This window comes from Antedon mediterranea, chromosome 1 (genome assembly GCF_964355755.1).
Source record: "Antedon mediterranea chromosome 1, ecAntMedi1.1, whole genome shotgun sequence".
NCBI lineage: Eukaryota > Metazoa > Echinodermata > Crinoidea > Comatulida > Antedonidae > Antedon > Antedon mediterranea.
Window position 1 is genome coordinate 9018418 of NC_092670.1, and position 20080 is coordinate 9038497.

General features: G+C 35.0%; 1 protein-coding gene across 1 annotated transcript in view; it reads left to right on the top strand.

Moving 5' to 3' along the window:
* LOC140041015 (uncharacterized) overlaps positions 1-20080 on the top strand; it is a 32107-nt gene that overhangs the window by 3568 nt on the left and 8459 nt on the right. Inside the window, exons 2-6 of the mRNA XM_072087376.1 lie at positions 4899-4962; positions 13130-13163; positions 13262-13768; positions 14856-14918; positions 17790-18002. Coding sequence (XP_071943477.1) covers positions 13154-13163; positions 13262-13768; positions 14856-14918; positions 17790-18002 — 793 coding nt within the window. The 5' untranslated portion in view covers positions 4899-4962; positions 13130-13153. The remainder of the gene's footprint in view (positions 1-4898; positions 4963-13129; positions 13164-13261; positions 13769-14855; positions 14919-17789; positions 18003-20080) is intronic.

Genomic DNA, 20080 nt, shown 5'->3' on the forward strand with positions numbered 1-20080 from the left:
CAAAGAACACATTTTGTAGTTTGTTAATATATTCTACATCAGGTGTTGGTAAATTTGAAATTGAATTATATGATAAAATTGGTAATGCCAAAGACTTGATTATTAATACTTTTCTAATCAAAGATAAACCTCTTAGTTTTCACATGTTGAGAACGCTTTTTATTCGATCCAATTTATTTTCAAAGTTAAGTGTAACAAGTTGATTAGCGTTCCCCGAAACATATACTCCGAGGTATTTGATTGGCCCATCTGTCCAAAACAAATTCTTGGTACAATTTTAAAATTGGTATTGGTAAAAGTGCCTAGTCTTAAAATATTACTTCTATCAAAGTTGTCATTTAGACCAGAAAATGTAGCAGTTATCAAGAATTTCTATTGCTGTATTCAGTAAATATTCATCCTGCAAGAAGAACACACAGTATCATCTGCTAGTTGATTTATTCTTATCAGTATTTGTAATGGTAATACCTTTAAAGTGTTTATTTTGTTTCACTGATATCTCAAGCAATTCTGCCGCAATAAATAAATAAATATGGAAATAAGGGCAACACTGTCGTAGTCCCCTCGATGGTTAAATAATTCGAGGTAAAGCCATTATTAACTACACAGCTTGAAATATCAGTATACAACATTAATTTAAACCAGTTTTTTTTATCATTTCTCCAAACCAAATTTGTCGAGGAATTCTTTAACAAACTTAATCTTATCGAAGGCCTTTTTGAAATCAACAAATAATAACAAATTATTTTTAAAAAAACGCTAAAGAAAAACATTTAAAAATGTTTTTCTATAGCGTTTTTTTTTTCATCTAATACAAGACGAATATTTTCTCTATGTAGCGATTTAAAAAAAAAACGTTTGGTCCAGGTTTATTATATTTGCCAACGTTTCTTTCATTCGTGTAGCAATTAGTTTTGCTATATTTTTGTAGTCTACGTTTAGTAGCGATATTATTGGACGCCAATTTTTTAACTCTGTTGGATTTTTTTCTCCTTTTGGTAATAAAGATATAACTCCTCTTCGTTGAGATAACATACCTGTATGTTGGGAATATGAAATTGATTGCATTAAACATACCTAACAACATTCCAAAACATTTTATAAAATTCTATAGGCAGAATATCAGTACCATAAGGAGACTTATTATTTTTCATAGATGTTATGGCTGCTGAATATTCTATATCTAGAAGTTCCGAATTACATTTTTTTAAAGTCATTTTCTGAGATTCTCTCGCACTCATGCTGCTCAGTCTTGGGTTCTAACTCTAATACTAACCTCTGTATAGTAAACTACAAAAAATCCAAAACAGAGCTTTACGCTTTATTCTCAAACTTAATCCTATGTCACACCTCTCTGATGATCACTTTAGACTAGCCCATACCATTCCTCTTCAGAAAAGACTCAACTACCAACTTGGTTGTCTTACTTTCAAAACCCTAAATCTTCTTGCTCCTCAATGCTTATACCATCTCCTCACTAACATTACTGCCAATGGGAGGATGACTACTCGTCAAATCTCAAAAGGAAATCTTCACATTCCTAAACCCTCTCTTGAAATTTTCAAACTCTCCTTCAGGCCCCTCATTTCTACAATGATCTTCCTCTATCTATCCGCAATTCCTTATGCTTTTCCTCTTTCAAAACTAGACTTATGACTTTTCTCAAAACTATGTAATCCTTTTCCAGATTTTAAATTGTAAAATAGTAGGTTTATTTATATATATTTTATATTTTGCTTAAAGATATATTGTCCCCCTAAAAAAATATTTTTTTAAATTTTTTTGTTCAATATGTTATTTTAATGTCACATAATAATTATTCACTCTCATAAAAAATTGGGTCTGAAAAAAATGTACTTACCTGAGAAAAATGTAATTTAAAGCAAAAAATGGTCAAATTGTCTGGAAGACAATAAGTTTTTGGGTAATTTAACTGTTTATTTTGTCTTTTTATAGGTGAAATAATTTTTTTCCCCGTTTTTTTTCTTATGGAAGTAAACAGCTTCATTAAAACTGCAAAATGGCCTATTCAAAGTCCGATTTTAAAAATCTTTATTTTTCATGATTTTGGGGGACAATACATCTTTAATTTAACATATCAGTTATTTTCTATTTTTCAAATTTTCTTACTCGGATTTTTACGCCCGTATTCTTAAACCGAACTTTAGTCGTAGTTCGAGCTAAAACTTTAAAAATGACGTCATTTTAATTCATAAACCGAAATTCAACAAATCGCCGACTAAATCAGGCCAACCTCGACTAAATCGAGACGGATTTTGATCGATTTTTGTAGTCCTGGAGTGGGCAGGCTAAATGGTCGACTAAATGGTTTTTAACCGATGTTTATGAAAAACGTAACAGTCATTGAGTTGTTATATTGGCCAGATATTGAAGAATGAAATATCTATTTTTATATTAGATTTATTAAACATACATTGGTATAAGTTATAATAATGAAAAACATCTTTATTTACAACCGTATACAAATTACATTATTTTCTTCGAGCAAGTCCGACTTGAACTACGTCACGCCATAGCGACAATGGGAGATGCGGAAATTCACCACGCGATGGAATGTTTAGGGGGCCTAGCGCTTTCTTGTCACGCTATGAAGTGTGTGGTTCGTCGCAAACATACTTTGTTGGAGGCCTAGAAAATATGAAAGTTACTGTACCACCATGATTCTTAAATATATTTTGAAGATTTTGTTTGTTGTTAATCGAAAGTACTTCACTGTTAAATTATACTGATCTTGTTCTAATAATTAACGATTACAATTATTTTTCATTTTATATAGTCCTGATGCGTAAAAAGTTTTGTACGAAAATGGAAAATTTCGTCTGCTCTCTTGTCATTGGCCAATGTATAGCCTTTGTTACCCAGACGTGTGTAACGTGACTAAAAGCTCGACTTCATTAAGTCGAACTGCAAACTTCGACTACTTCGTTTCAGTGGTGGCGCCAGCGGGGGGGCTACGGGGGCTCTAGCCCCCTCGTCGGGGAGCCTAGCCCCCCCCCGTCGGGGAACACGGGTACTTTTTGTCGGGGAATATAATATACAGTAAAAAATGTTCGCGTTCACTTCATATAGCTTCAGCGCCTAGAAAACCACGTTCCATTGACCGTGAGAGTACGTCAGAGGGCTATTATGCACTTTTATGCATTCATTTATTGGCAGCGATCTAACTTACTACTAAACATTAGCTAGGTACGCACTTGTCTGGCGGTATCCCTTTGTACGAATCGTTCAACGTTGGGTCAACACGCGTGATATCAAGTTCCATCCAGGGACCAAAATGTGTAATGTAGTTATTTTCCAGGCGAAGTTTACCGACGGTTACCGAAGGGAACACGGGTACTTTTTGTCGGGGAATAAATTATAATATACAGTAAAAAGCGTTCACGTTCACTTCGTAGCTAGCTTCAGCGCCTAGAAAACCGCGATGTTTCATTGACCGTGAGAGTACGTCAGAGTGATATTATGCACTTTATATGCATTCATTATTGCCAGCGATCTAACTTACTCCTAAACAATAGCTAGGTTTGCACTTGTCTGTTGGTATCCCTTTGTACGAATCGTTCAACGTTGGGTCGAGACGCGTGATATCATGTTCCATCCAGGGACCAAAATGTGTACTGTAGTTATTTTCCAGGCGAAGTTTACTGACGGTTACGTCGTGTACTGCGTCGACGTACGCTACACTACAGCAGCAAAAACGAATTATGTTAATTGTTCGTATGTTCACCAATTTTTTAATTTACAAGTAACCTTCTTTACCGTGGGACACCTAAAATAAATTTTTCATCCATTACTAAACAAAAAAACATGCCATTTTCGCTTAGCCAACATCTTATTATAGCTAAGTTATTACATTTTCAATGTCCTGTATGTCATGAATTTCTCACCACTCGGAAGTCCAGATGGTACGCACGTATACACTTGGGAGGAATAAACTTATTTCCCTGACTGAAAAAGGTCTACGCTTGCGTTTTTTAAGCCTCTAGGCCTGATGTTTCCAAAGTATAAAATGCTATTTTTTGAAGACCTGCAGCTCTAGTTTTAAACAGTTTCTTAGCTCAGCCCCAACAATAAAGCTGGTCATATTTCGAAGTACAAGAAGTGCATTTTCCGGGACCTAACATCTCTATTTTTCAAACATTTCTTAGCTCAGTCACAACCATGATAGGGACTTATATATTTTGTTTCATGTTTTGAAGTATAATAAGTTCAATTTCCGGGACCTCCAACTCTATTTTTCTAAATTTTCTTTGAACTTTTATTTTTTAAATTGTAAAATATGGATTGAAACAGTCATCGCGCATCGTTTTTTTGCACGCAGTATTTTATTTATGCATTATAAAAAATGGAAAAAATGGCTACCCTAAATCTGATTAAAATGACCTCAAATGACGCTAGAACGCGTTGCTTCCGGGGGCTTCGCCCCCTGGACCCCCACCGGGGGTCCTTGGCGGCCCCAGGCCCCCAGCCTAGTGATGCTCGCTTCGCTCGCATAGCCCCCTCGTCGGGGAATGTAGCCCCCGCGTCGGGAAGATCCTGGCGCCACCCCTGCTTCGTTTTTTAATCGAATTTGAAGTAACTACTCGAACTACGACTTTTTCAACTCCTCACTTTTCTTAGGATGTTTACCTTGTCTTGATAACGAAGTAATCTTGCATGGATTACTCTCGGTTTTCCATCTTGTTTAGGCTTACTGGGTGCACGTTTATGTTGTTTATGAAATGGTTAAAAGAGCTATTGGGAGGCCTAATAGATAATACCAACAATACTAGTTTTGGTAGATTTTGTTACCGTAGGCGTCCATCATAAATAAATTACAAATTTTGTAGATACTGATGTTCCTTTATTTATTCTCTGAACTATCTCTTGTATCTCTACAGATTACAGTATCATTAGCAACTTGAATAAACACCGTGAAAACTTGTAGCCTTATTGGAGCCTATGGTAAAGATACTTTTAACAATGATTATCTCTAAACTTTATGTCATAACAAAATGTCTTATTCTCTCTTATCACTTTTTATCTATCTGAACTCTAGAGGGCCTCCTGTAAGTAGGCTGCAGTTACACTCCCACCCAAATCATCTATGATTTAACCTTAACTCCCACCCTTGCCAGAATAAACACAAGTAATGCAAAACTGGAAGTATATTAACAATATTTACCAAAACTATAAAGAATAAGTTAACAGTTTGTATTTTTGAATTCTTTTCGTTCACTTGTTGAAGCTCGACTTTTATATTTACAATTTGTTCCTTTAATTCTTTTCCTTGATTTTCAATCCAATCTTTATTCCGATTCTGCTCCGTCGATACCTTCTCTTCAGATATATCATATATTCCTTTGAAGAGCTTTTTCGTTTCCTCCTCTAGCATAATCTCATGCTTTTCAGTTAATTCATCTGTGATTTTCTTTGTAACAGCTTCAATCTCTTCTGCATGAGATTCTGCTAACTGCTGTCGAATGTTCTGGAATTCTTGAACAAATTCGTTCTCTTTGTCCGATTTTTCAGTACAGAATTGAACCTTGAAATGGTCTTCAACTTCTTCTACTTTGGGTTTCATTTTGCGATCAATTTCAGCAACAACTTCAGAACGCTGTTGGTTTAATGCAATGCGATGGATATCTTCTTGATGGGCACTTTCATCTTCAAACCTTTTCCGATATTCATTTTCCAATCTTTCTTTTTCATCAATAAACTGGGTAACTCTTTCATCTAACTCTGAAGTTTTCTTCTGCATTTCTTGGTTAGCTTCATCAAGCTCTCGATGAAGTTGCAAATTTACATCTTCTTTTTTTCCATTTTCTCTGTTAGTTCCTTGTTGTGATTATTAAGAAGTGCAACTTGATCTTCGAAGTCTTTTTGGATGTTCTGACAAGCCTCTAAGTCCATCTCTTTCTCATCTAATTGGTCTTGGAGTTCCTTTAAATTCTGTTCTAATGCATCTCTAATTTTGTTATTAGTTTCAGCATCTTCTTCACATTTCTTTTGCAATTCTTGCATTTCATTCTGGTGTCTTTCCTGCAGCTATGACTTAATCATAACAATTTGTCGTCCATAAGTCTCATCAAGTTCTGCATGTAGTAAAGCCAATTGTTCACTAATGTTAGGTGGATTAGACGCTACAGCCTGTTGAAGTTGTTTGTTCATATAAGCAAGTTCGTCATCTGATTTCCTTTTAACCAGATCTCTTTCTTCTTTAATTTCTGCTAACTCATCATTTTTCTTAGCATACTTTGTGGCTAAATCCTGCAATAGTGTCTCTTTCTTAGTGACAGTCTCTTGTAACTTGATAACCTGCATTTGTGCTTCAGTCATCTCGTGAGCTGAATCTCTCTCGTTTACATGTAGACTTGTTGGATGTCTCCTTTGGCAAATTTTACAAATACTTTTCTGGTTACAGTTCCTTGACACATGGCCATGTTGTAAGCAGCTGAAGCATAGACCATTTTGCTTGATGTATTGCTGTTTTTTGGTTTCAGGTTTTCTGGCAAACGCTCTGCAGTCACTTAGGTGATGGTTATTCATTTTACACATGAAGCATGATGGCATTCCACTGATACTGGTGGCTAGCGTTTGAGATTGGTTTCGATATCTTGAACTTTTTTCTGTGAATTTTGTTTCATTTTCTGGTATTAAGGTAACAGGATCGCAAACAATTTCAGCTTCGGTCGTCAAAAATGTGGAAAAGTCATTGAATGTTGGATAACTACCCTTGATTTGCATAGCGCTCACTGCGTTTCTTCGCCATCTATTCACTAACCAATCTGGTAATTTTTGAAGAATTTTCCGATTTTCTCTGCTGTCATTAAGAACTTCCAAGCCTTTCATTTCCTTCATTGCTATGTTGCATTGGTTCAGAAAGTCAGAGAGTCGCCTAAGGCCATTGTAATCTCTTGCTTGAATCCTTGGCCAGCTGTCTAATTTGTCTCTAAATGCTTCGGAAACTATAAATGGATTTCCATATCTTTTTTCTAAAACTGCTTTAGCGTTTTCATAAGCATGTTCACCTTGTAGCAGAAGGTATCCACTGCACATCCACGTCAAATAGTGATAATGGGAAATTAAGTGTTCCGAGAGCCTTTTTAATTTAAAAGTTAGCCAGAGCCTTTTTCGATAGGCTATAAATAGAAAGTTACCGAACATTACGAGCGACGCGAGTTCTGACTTTCGTATTTTATAGGCTGTCTAAATTTCCTTTTTAACTCGTTTATATTAAATTATATTGCTGTTTAATTGATTTCTGTGTATTAGGAACATTTATATTAAACAAAAACCACAACAGTACCAATTTTTGTTTATTATGGATTCATTTATTCGAATTCTAAGATAAACGTCTAAGCCAAGTGTAAGCGTAAACAAAGCTAGTCATACGACGAAAACAAGAAAGTGAAAACTAACTAGTTTGTTAAAATAGTTAACATTAATTTGGAATTTTTAAATGAAATTCTGAAAACGGTATAATATAGTCTTATATGTATTTTCTAAGATTTCCAAAAATAAGCTTGGTGTTATTTTTCAAACAAATTCTATAAGGAGTTGAATATAGGTCTGTTTTAAGCGAAAGCACGTTGCGCGTAGGCCTAGGGAGACGCGGCAGGGCTGGAATAATCGTTTTCTTAGGCGAAGAGAATGAGGGAAGATGCGCTTCATCATTGGCCCCTCGTTTGTTATTCTTGTTAAGTGGCGGATTCATAATCTTAATATGAGGACAAAGGGCTTATAAATTTTGAAATAAAGTGTTGAACTTTCATTTTTCTTAACATTATTAAGAAGTGGGTGGGGGGACTGTCTGCAAGCTAGGCCTGGACTGTTTAAATTGGTAAAATACTATAAAATCAATACATTCTTGGGGCTAAATAATTAATGAAATTTCACGATTCCCTTCTTTTTATTATAATAATGGAGCAATAAATGAAATACACACCATTTAACATAAAACCTTTAATATTATCACAAATTAGACAACAGGTTTTGTACATCAAATTAACATCTTTTGTACTAGGCCTAGGCCTTTTTCTATTTATATTTATAATGATTATTTATTGCCGATTTTGAAATCACATTTAAACTTTATAACAATTACCGCACAACAACAAACCTCCGCTTGAACCTTTATATAAGTAAATTAGGAAAATATTTTTTAAAAATTAAATGTCCTTTGGCAATAAAAATCTGTAGATATCCATAAAATTACTGTAGTGTTGTTTCACATATGCTGGTAAATTAATGAGAAATTGTTGCAGTGATTAATGCTATTTCTATTGTATTGAAGTATGCAGACACCATAAGAACATCCCTCTGTGATCTGTAAAAAAAAACACATTAAATTAATAATAATCACTATTTTAGTTATATTTGTAATCATTTATTTTTATTTCCTTAGGCCTAGGCCTATAAATACGCGCGCCCGACAAAGAACACGCGCCAACAATACACGCACTACTCCACTATAATAACAGGCTAAAGCCTAGTAAACTAGGCCTAGACTATATTGATTTTTAAATAAAATAAAAGAGGCTTTGTAAAGTTTTATGATTAAAAACATCTTTCCTATATATTATATAACGTTCTTATTATTTTAAAAAGCAACATTTTTAATCTTATGGTGTAAAAAAATGATTTTAGCTACAACCATGTGTTCCATTTTCAGCAGTAAAATAACCAAAAAGGCACATGTTTAAGCAGCCATTAAAAAAAAATATAAAATAACACCAACGAGATTTTTTTATTAACGACTATTGAAAAATTAAATATCCAGAAAATATAAAACCCACCTTCTCAAAAAATTGGGTTTTTTTATTACAGCCTCAACAAATTAGACGAAATTTTAACATTCGAATACCCTAAAATTGTTTAAAAAACATCGGTGTAATTCACCCATGTTTGACACAGATATAATGGCTTTGTCGATAAAAAAACAATATCACGTGGTTCATAGATGCTGTGTCAAAGGTTTTCATGAATTATTCATTAGTAAATAAAACCAAAAGTTCCAATTGGCCAGTTTGCAAAAACTTAATATTTATTTTTAAAAACAAAGTTGCTTCCGGGTAATTGTTCACACTGTCTCGTGTGCAAAAACGATTCGCTGCCGATAGAGGGCTCACTACTTTTTTTCCCTGGTGAATTGAATGTGACTGACAACTTCCTTTGCTGGGCCTCCTATGTATCTCTTAAGGTAGTGAATTCTGTCTGCTTTAGAAATTCCTTTATTTTCGATTAAACATCTAAAGGATGCGTTCCAATCATAGTACTTAAGAGGATCGCCATCGAATATTGGTGGCTCTGGTGCTGGTATGCGGTTCATACTGAAGGCTGAAGAAAAGGCTTCTGCTAAAGCGTTTAAGTCTGTGGTACTGCTAGATTGATTTTGAGGCATTGTCGGTTGGGCTGTTGTTGCTTGTGTCTGTGTCATTAGAGGTTGAGGTTTGGTTAGGTTGCGAAACCTTAGTGCATGATCATTTGAGGTTTGGTGTGGTGTGGTCATAATTTCTCGATATCCGTTCTGAATTTCCTGTTGAATTGCATCAACTCGTGCATTCTCTACAGCTGCAGCTTGTTTAGCCTCTAAAACTTTGAACTCTGCTTCAGCTTTGGCATGTTCTGTTCTTTGCTGTGCTTCCCGCCTTATTTCTTCAAGCCTTGCTTCTGCTTTCTTAATTTCCATTTCAGCTTCTTTTGCTGTAAGGTCTGCTTTCTGTTTAGCCATTTTTTCAGCAAATTGAGCAGTTTTGTTGGCTGCAGCAGCATTCGCCACGGCTTGAGCTTTAATGCTAACAATAGATCGACATGAACTCTTTGATGCTGCAGATTTTGAGGCTTGACACTCAAGGGCTAATGCATGTGCCTTATCCATAGCACTTGTTATACTAGCTTTGATGGAGTTGGCAATGGTGAGATATATGTTCTCATTCTCCAGGTGATCTTTGCGATGAATACCATCTCTATCTTGTGCATACAATTTATTCAATACGCACCAAGCATCACTATATTCCTTTAATGCAGCTTTAGCTTTGCATAATGCAGTTTGTATCTCAAATACGTCGCTTGGAACATCTTCTAGTTCACTTGATGCTTCTTGAGCCTTTCTCTGAGTTTGACTCAACAGTTTTACTTCAGTAGCAATGCTAATTGACAGGTCCTTATCTGTAGGGCGTCTCTCACTCTGTTCTCTTAGATTCATTGAGTTTCCATCAGCTAAGTTTTCACTGTTACCGTAGGCGTCCATCATAAATAAATTACAAATTTTGTAGATACTGATGTTCCTTTATTTATTCTCTGAACTATCTCTTGTATCTCTACAAATTACAGTATCATTAGCAACTTGAATAAACACCGTGAAAACTTGTAGCCTTATTGGAGCCTATGGTAAAGATACTTTTAACAATGATTATCTCTAAACTTTATGTCATAAAAAAATGTCTTATTCTCTCTTATCACTTTTTATCTATCTGAACTCTAGAGGGCCTCCTGTAAGTAGGCTGCAGTTACAGATTTGTCCTCTGAATTTGGCACGATAGATCACGACATCCTTGTCAGTCATTTGTAGAGGGAATTTGGTATTACTGGCTCTGTTTACATTGGGTAACTAGCTACCATCAAGACCGTTATATTAGAGTTTGTGAACTTGGTGAATACTCTAGAAACCATATTTTCCAGTACGGTGTTCCTCTGAGGGGTCTATGGTTGAACCTCTTATTTTCACTGTGTATGATCAACCTATCGCTGATATTATTATTAAGCGTTTTGATGTAGCTTATCACATATATAATACGCTGACGATACACAATGTATGTCAGTTTTGATCATAGGTCGGAGGATGGTTTATCGGCTGCTAAACACAAACTTATTGGGTGGAACATATCACATGCTGTCGTGTAAACATGGTATATATTAAACTAATTTGTCATTTTGGCTGGTGGTCGTGGTACACCATGACTGAATTATTCAACATTTTGACTAATGTACGAGCATGTTTGAAGTTATGCTATATAAATAAATGAGTTATTAATGTGAATGGTTGTAAACATGTTCTGTTGTAGTATTCTTTGATAGTGGGTTATATTTGTGAGGTGTGTCTGAAATGGGGTTTTGTTAGACGACCATGGCATGATACTAAGGTGACGTGTATTAATCAGTTTCGGTAAACGAGCTCTGTGACGGATATAATAGAGGAATGAGGGTCAGCAAGGTTGGCAGTAATGCCAGACAATGCCGCCTCTCACTTTGTTGTTAAATAAAAACAGACCTAATCAGGCAGACGTTTCAGAATTAACTAATAGTGAAATAGCCCATGTGGTGTACATATAAATGTGTACGAGGGTATGTGTGTTTCTGTACCGTAGGCTTTTGTCATGAAAGTAAAAAAGCACATACCACCTAAATCGAAACAAATAGATGTAGAAGTGAGAGGTACGCTTTCTTTCAAATTCTAAATCGAAATTTGCTATTTCTAGACTGGATTATGAGTTATTGTTTGTATTGTTATGTCACTGATCATATCTAAGATAACTACTTTTGTATAAGGTTCGTATCAATAGACAAATGGTGTCTTGTACCACCATGGTACTAATACAATTTATTACTGATTGTAAAGAGTCATTCACAATAGTTTCCTAGTCAGTAGAAAACTTCCTTCTAGACTTACTATAGGCAAAACAATTATATTTTTGTATGAACATTTCAAAGAAACTTCACTTGTGCACTGTTAAAACAATTCTTGTAAAAAAACGGTAAATTACTTGCAATCTGGACGCCAGTAATTTACCGTAATGTAGAATTACAGGTACTGTTGAAAATAAAATACTGTAAAACTACAGTAAATTACTGTTGGTCATAAAGTCGGTTGTCTACCGCAATGTAGAATCACAGGTACTGTTGAAAATAAATTACTGTAAAACTACAGTAAATTACTGTTGGTCATAAAGTCGGTTGTCTACCGTAATGTAGAATCACAGGTACTGTTGAAAATAAATTACTATAAAACTACAGTAAATTACTGTTGGTCATAAAGTTGGTTGTCCACCGTAATGTAGGATAGACTTGTGACATGAGTACTTCAACTATAGTGAAAGGAGTGGTGCAATTCTTCTAGAAAATCGTCATAGATTGGCTCTGTACGGTACAATTTAGAAAGTCAGACATCTAGTACAGTTCAGTTTTAAGTATTAATGTAAGTTGTGCAATTTATGTAACAGTAGGCCTACTTTTTTTCCAAACATTTATTGATATGATAGGTATAACTCTGAGTTTATTTTTCTTATTTCATACACATCCAACAGCTAGCACAAACTCGCCAATCACAGAATGGATAAACTATTTAATAAATTATTGTGCCCTAAAACTAAGTCTTATTTGAGACTTAGGGAGTGGAGTTGAAAGAGTTGTGAGTTACAAACCCTGCACTAGGTCCGGATTGAACCCCGGTCCTTGGGATTGGAAGGAAAGCACGTCAACCACCAAACTACAGCTCCACTGCATTGTATAATTGATACGCTAGATGACAGACAGGAAGAGAGTGGGGTTGAAATGGCTTGTTGCCGTTAATTTTACTTAGGCCTATATTACTTATACAATCATGATGGAAACCGCCATCGTTTATTGTCGCAACAATAAACAAACAGATACAATTCTACTGTTTACTGTTTTCACTTTTAAATGACAGTTCTAGTAACAGTACCTTTCATATTTTAACTTAATGGTTAACATTCAATTTGTTTGTTGGTTCTTTCCTCTGCAACCGTTCTCAGCTTTCTTTTCCTTGTGAAAAAGTAAATATAATATTGTTCAATGAAGATCATCAATCATTCAAAAGGATAAATTGTCTTAATCAATGAGAATGAAAATGAAAAAATAATTTAAAACATTTTGACAATGACGAATTCTCATAATTTGATAATATTTGTCCAGTATTATGCAAATTGGATGGTTCTTCCATGTTAGGTCCTCTAAAGTTAGTTTTGTATAGGTAAATTTAGCCTAAACATATAGGCGAATATTAAATTTAGTACTTTACTTTTTGATAAACTTCCGATAATGTTACTTTGCAAAACAAGATGAATTGATCCATAAACAGTTTATTTTAAATACAACAAATTACATTTTTCAGAAATGAAGACAGAAAACTGACAATATGGCAACAGGTAATGTTAAAGATTGAAAATAACTGATTTCATCTTGCATACCACCAACATTTCAAATTAAATTTCTTTAAAATGTTCTCTTTTAAATAATTTTATAGATTTTACTGTGAATTTAGTGAACGTTTCAGGATGGTATGATGACCACAACCTCTTTCGACAGCTGAAAGTGTTATACCACGATTTAATTACAGTAGCGAACATAGACAAAGCCAAGAAAACAATAGACTTACTGCATCAATTAATTACATTAGGGTATTTGAGTTCAGACAAGCCTTCGTTACTTTACGAAACAATCAAAGTAACTCAAACATTTGAAGTAATGAAAGTTGTCCAACAATCTTTCTTCGAAGATCAAGAAATCAAAATTACAACGTTCACTCCATATCGACACTGGATTTTAGATTTCGGAAATGGACTTACACAGGCTGATGTAGAAAACATTGATGCACTGTACAATGGTACTGCGCTAAAGAAATACCAAGATGCTTGGAGTATGATTTTGGATTTTGAACACAGACAAATACTTTGTGAAGACAAAATTGAAGAATTTATTACCAGTCTTAACAAAATTGGACTACACTCAAATGTGGAATGCCTGACTAATGGTATGTTGTAGGACAAAATTTGCAAAACCATGTTTATTTGAGGAAAACTATGAAAATAGTGAAATCCACATTTTTTCCGAATAGAAGTACCTAAATAATGTAACAAACAAATAAAACAACTTAAAAAAATTGTTTGTATAGTTTTCACATTGACTGACTGGCTTCCAACGTTTTATAATCTTCTTAATTATAATAATTACTAATGTTTAATGTGAATATTTCTGAAATGGAAACATTGGAATTGTATTTTTATCAATGAAATGGATAAATGGTCTGAATTTATGATTCGAATGATAGACTTGTCATGAGGTAAAATATTAATCTATTCTTATTATTTATTTATCAGGTCAAACAGTAGATAAATAAAAATAGACGTTTTTTCCACTCTATCACAGCTCACCTTTGGCATGGGCGTCTCTATTTGTCATCGAATATGTTCGATTCAAATCTAAATTCTTTGATATTTTTTACGATTAACATTGGACGATCATAACAGTGGTGATGATATCGTGATTAGGGGATCTAGGATTCTAGCCTGAATTACGGTTCTGACGTGCTATAAAATACTAGTTTATAGTGTTTCAAAAAGAGCGACGTTTCGGAACCATCATGGAACCATTCTCAAGATCAAAATGAGTAAAGAAATTATAGTAAATGTCTCTTAATTCGTTTTTGTATTGCATCGAGAACAGTTTAACACAAATAACATTTTCAGATGAGTATACCACTAGTATGAACTTTTGCCAATGAGCTATGCTCGACGCGATTATGAGGTCATGTTTCGAATATGAGCACTGTTTCTATAATTTGACAGTATGATTTATATATAATTTACACAGTGCTACGCAACACAATTGATTTATATATTCCGTACCACGCCGAGAATGTTGAAGAGTCGCTATCCAATCGAGTTTGAACAATACCATGAAAGCCCCAGTGATCTAATGGTTAGGACAGCTCAAGCAGGACGGTCCGAGTTCCAGTGGATCGGTTGGGGCGAATTTTTTCTCATTCTTACAGATTTCCTTATCGTTATCGTTTCAAATTAATTAATTATTATATTTATATTTTCTTCTTTGTTATTTAGCAGAGGAAGGGCCGAGAAGTATGCAAACAGAGAAAGTGCCGAGAAGTATGCAAACAGAGGAAGGTAATTTTATACTTTTATGATGATTTTGTTGGTTTATATACATATCATGTAACAGGACATAGACAGTTTAGGGAGAGAAAATCAGTAAGGGAGATAATAGCCGCCGGAAGTTTTTTTTAGGAATTACGAGGCAAAATAAAAATGTTCAGCAGAAGAGAAATCAAACCAAAGAAATTAGTAATAGATTTTAAAATGAAATGAAATTGGCAATGCAATTAGTAATTTGAAATGCAATTATTATTAATTAATAATCCCAAAATAATTCCATTTACCAATTCAATTGTTAAATTCAAACCATAATCGTGCAGTTCAATAAAAAGAAAAAAGAAAAACTAATCGTCACAAAATCTCAATTCACTTCACATCCTAGGCAACAACAAGTAAATTAAAAGTTAACAAGGACAGAGTACGCATATGACGATAACCTTCCTTTCATTCCTTATAATGCTATTCATGTTTAATCATTCAAAGTGGTCCATTTAAAATAATAACATTTCGATATATTTACATAAAGCTTGATCTAAAATTAGAAAAACGTCTTCTTGATAAATTACTTTTTAATTACGATAGTTTGATTTACAAATTGGCATAACGCCGGGTGGTGTTTTCTCAATGTTTTTGATACATTTTGTAAATTATCAGATTTTAATTCTGTGATTCTGCGATTGACTTGTAAATCTAGTCTACAAAAATGTAATTCAAATTTTAGAATAAGTAGGGCCTTTTCTGCTGCCAAGTAAATACCGTATATAATACGGTATTTTTTTAAATACCGTAAATGTTTGGATGCAGAAACAGCGCTCATAAAAAATATACCGTATTTTTTTTATACCGTATGTTGAGTAGTTGCAGTAGAAACGAGTCCCGAGTCATTCATGCATGTCAGAAATATTTTAATATTAGTTCACTCAATGTAGTCTGATATGACAATTTTTTTAATGATAGTGATACTTTCATAAAGGCCTACCGTATACGGTTAATTTTATTTTTTTACTATGAACTTATAAGAGAAATAAATTTTACTTTGATTGATTTATAAGTGCGTTACTCAAAAAATGAAATCTTTTTAGTGAAAATGTTTAACACCTTATTTGCAATGTACTTAGCCTAAGTGCAAAGTAATGTTTACAATGAGAATATACCTTATTTTATTTATTTTTTTTGTTATCATTGTATTTCTATTTTTGTAAATGATAAATGTGTCTGTTAATTAACAAAAATGTATATACAAATGTATTATCATTGTTGCCTAGTTATTCACCAAGTTGTGGAAAAAAAAGTGAATACAATTTTAAGGGAAATATTTATTGAGTTAAATGAAATGAGAGATTGGTGAATACGGCCACTGGGCTCTATTTTTCCATTCTATTTCGGATTTGTGATAAATTTAGTTTTCGTTTTGCTGTCCTCTGTTGAGCATATTTTCAACTGAAGTTTTTTTTATCTTCTGATTATCAAAAATTATGTTTGTCGCCCTCTATAAATCTAAATGTACAAATTAATACGTTATACTAAGCGTATCCGGACAACTACCCCCTGGACAATTACCACCCGGACAACTACCACCAGGACAATAACCCCCTAGAACAACTACCACCCATCTACACATAATTAATTTTGTCAATACAGAATGAATTTTGTCTACACAGAATTAATTTTGTCAACACAGAATTAATTTTGTCTACACAGAATGAATTTTGTTTACACAGAATGAATTTTGTCAATACAAAATGAATTTTGTGTTGACTACCCCCTTAGGACAACTACCCCCTTAGGATAACAACCCCCGGACAACTACCCCCCGGACAACTACCCCCCGGACAAGTACCCCCTTAGGACAACTACCCCCTTAGGACAACTACCCCCCGGTCAACAACCCCCCGGTCAACAACCCCCCGGTCAACAATCCCCCGGTCAACTACCCCCTCCCCCGGACAACTACCCCCTCCCTTAGGACTATATTTATGTTCAATCTTTTACTTTTGTTTACAATAATGAATAGTAATTCGTCAAAGTAACGAATTAAAATATAGTTATTAATTCCTATTATACACTGTTGCAGAGTCAGGTTGTTGAATGGTCTGGGTGGTAGTTGTCCGTCCGGGGGGTAGTTGTTCTAAAGGGATAGTTGTCTGGGTGGTAGTTGTCCAGGGGTTAGTTGTCCTACGGAGGTAGTTGTCTTAAAAGATTATTTGCCCTCGGAGTATTGTCCAGGTCCAGGAGGTAGTTGTCCGCGGGGTAATTACCCGGGGGGGGGGGGGTAATTGTCAGGGGGTAATTGTTCCTAGGGGTAATTGTCCGGGGGGTAGTTGTCCAGGGGTTAGTTGTCCTACGGAGGTAGTTGTCCTAAAAGATTATTTGCCCTCGGAGTATTGTCCAGGTTCAGGAGGTAGTTGTCCTACGGGAGTATTGTGTCAGAGGTAGTTGTCCGCGGGGTAATTACCCGGGGGGGTGTGGTAATTGTCCGGGGGGTAATTGTCAGAGGGTAATTTTTCTAAGGGGTTTTTTTCCGGGGGTAGTTGTCCTAAGGGGGTTGTTGTCCTAAGGGGGTAGTTGTCCGGGGGGTATTTGTCCGGGGGGTAGTTGTCCTAAAGGGGTAGTTGTCCTAAGGGGGTAGTTGTCCTAAAGGGGTAGTTGTCCTAAGGGGGTAGTTGTCCAGGTGGTGGTTGTCCGTGGGGTAGTTTTCCGGGGGTAAATGTCCAGGGGGTGAATATCCGGATACGATTTGGATGCATGACAGTCATAATCACTGGAACTGTTAGGGGGTTTAGTTTTATAAACTGAAATCTATCAATTACATTCGAATTATGAATAGTGGAAAAGAAACAAATGGAAACACAGACGTTGAGGCAAGCACTATTTCAATTTCAGGAACGGCAGACGATAATACACCGGCTGAAATAAGATGCCGGGCTATCAAACGTTTTGTTGTCGATGAAGATGTGGAGCAACAGGATACGTCGGCGTGCAAATCCTGGATTGACGAACATGTGTTCATTATTATAGGAGCAGTTATGTTAATATTAGTAGTTGTTGCAGTCTCTGTCACGTTGGGTCTTCTTTCCATTGAATCAAATTCCACTGGTAAGTACTTCTTGGCTTTCATCTTAGCTTCCTGCGACGCTTGAAACAAACATTTTTCCAGCCTCCTGCGTAAATGGTTCGTGCTTGGTACTATGATAAAGACCGTTTTGATCGTTATCATTAGTTTTTTCCTTAAAGTATAGCTCCCCCCAGCTCTTACGTTTAAGTGTGTGATTATACAAAAAAAATAGGAAATATGACTATTTCCCAACAACTCATTTCTAAAACGTCGGGCAGAAAATAGTGTTTTTTAATATATTACAATTTTTTTCAGTAACTTAAAGGAGAGGTTATTAGTTTACAATACGTCAATAAACGCGTTATACTTCGCGACGTACGAGTTGTGTTCGTGGTGAACGCATTGGTGTAATTTTTGGTTAATTAGGCCTAATGAATGCAAATGTTTAAGGCCCATGTGATATTTCTTCAGTATGTTTTACATATAACATTATGATTTGCACTGTACAACAGCATCATCTTAATTAAGTTGCTTATTAATTTTAAGCCAGCTTTCTACTTAGCCTAACTAGCTAGGCTTGGATCCATGTCTAGGCCTATATATTCATAAGTTCGAAAAGGCTTGGTCGTTTCGCCCTATTTATCGTTACTGGGTTTTCTCGCACATTAATAATTTTGAAACACAAAATCATCTACAAACAAATTGTATTGTTCACATCACAAAATTGTTAAGTGACGTGAAAGAAAAAGAAAAATTGTTCAGGTACCCTAGATCATGATGTGTAGTCCGAAGCTGGGTGGTTGCCATAACAAACTTCACTGCTGCTGTAAGGCCATCACAGCCTAGCTAAGCCAAGCAGCAGCATCAGTACATACCTAGTAGGCCAAGGCCTAGCTTTATTGAATATATAGCCACGTCTTTCTAAGATCTCCTTAAAATAGACATTTTAGTAATAATCTCATAATCACATCATTACACTGTGAAAACAATGTAGGGTCACATCCAGAATGGGTGTCACGAAAGCTCAGACCACGAAAGCTCAGACCCCCTAAGACCTAAGATCACGAAAGCTAAGACCCAACACCTAAGATTACAAATATTTATCTTTCGCACCTGCCTTGTATTTTAACTCCTAACATTTATTCTGAATACCACACCTTAGAATTGGCACTTTCATGAAAAAGAATCACATAAAAAGTAACAAATACATTTTTAAATTGATGATTTTACAGACGTTTTTCTCGACACAAAATGACTAGCCTACAGTACAGTAGGCCTACCCCATGGGCCATGTTCAATGTTTTTGTTTCTATGGAACGTCAAAAGAGCAAAAATTATATAGAGGGCTGAAAACTCTGTGGAGTCCATCTACAGTGTGGATGGAACAATGTAAAATTAAAATTGTAATGATAATAGTATAATCATGCAAGTACGAAGAAATAAATACTGGCAAATAAATTTTAATTTAAAAATCATGATAAGTTTTTTTGTTTCGTTTTCTTTCTGTTTTTATACTTGTACTATTATTGTTGCTCTTTTGGCGCTCCATAGAAACAAAAACATTGAGCATGGGGAGCTCGAGGAGTTACATTACAGTATACAAAGAAACACATCTGTAAAATCATCAATTTAAAGGATTTATTTATTTGTTATTATGTGTTTCTCCTTCTGAAAGTACTTATAAGTCCTAATTTTAATGTGTGGTGTTCAGGATAAAGTTAGTCAACAAATTTGGAGTCAAAATACAAGAAAGGCAGGTGCGTAAGAAAAACATCCTCTGAACCAACACAATGGAGTAAATATATACCAACAAACAACCCGTCAAGTTTGTTTGTTGTAAAGAAAAAATATACATTTACTCAACGGGCGAAAATAATGTGAGTTTATCTATGTTTTGCGGTAGTATTAAATTATATTTATGGTAATAAATGAAACCTACTGTGTTTAAAATTATGTATGGATAAACAAGTATTGTTTTTAAGCTGTAGTATATCTTAGTATTTGTAATCTTAGGTGTTGGGTCTTAGCTTTCGTGATCTTAGGTCTTAGGGGGTCTGAGCTTTCGTGGTCTGAGCTTTCGTGACACCCCATCCAGAATGTTTACATATACTACTTTCCA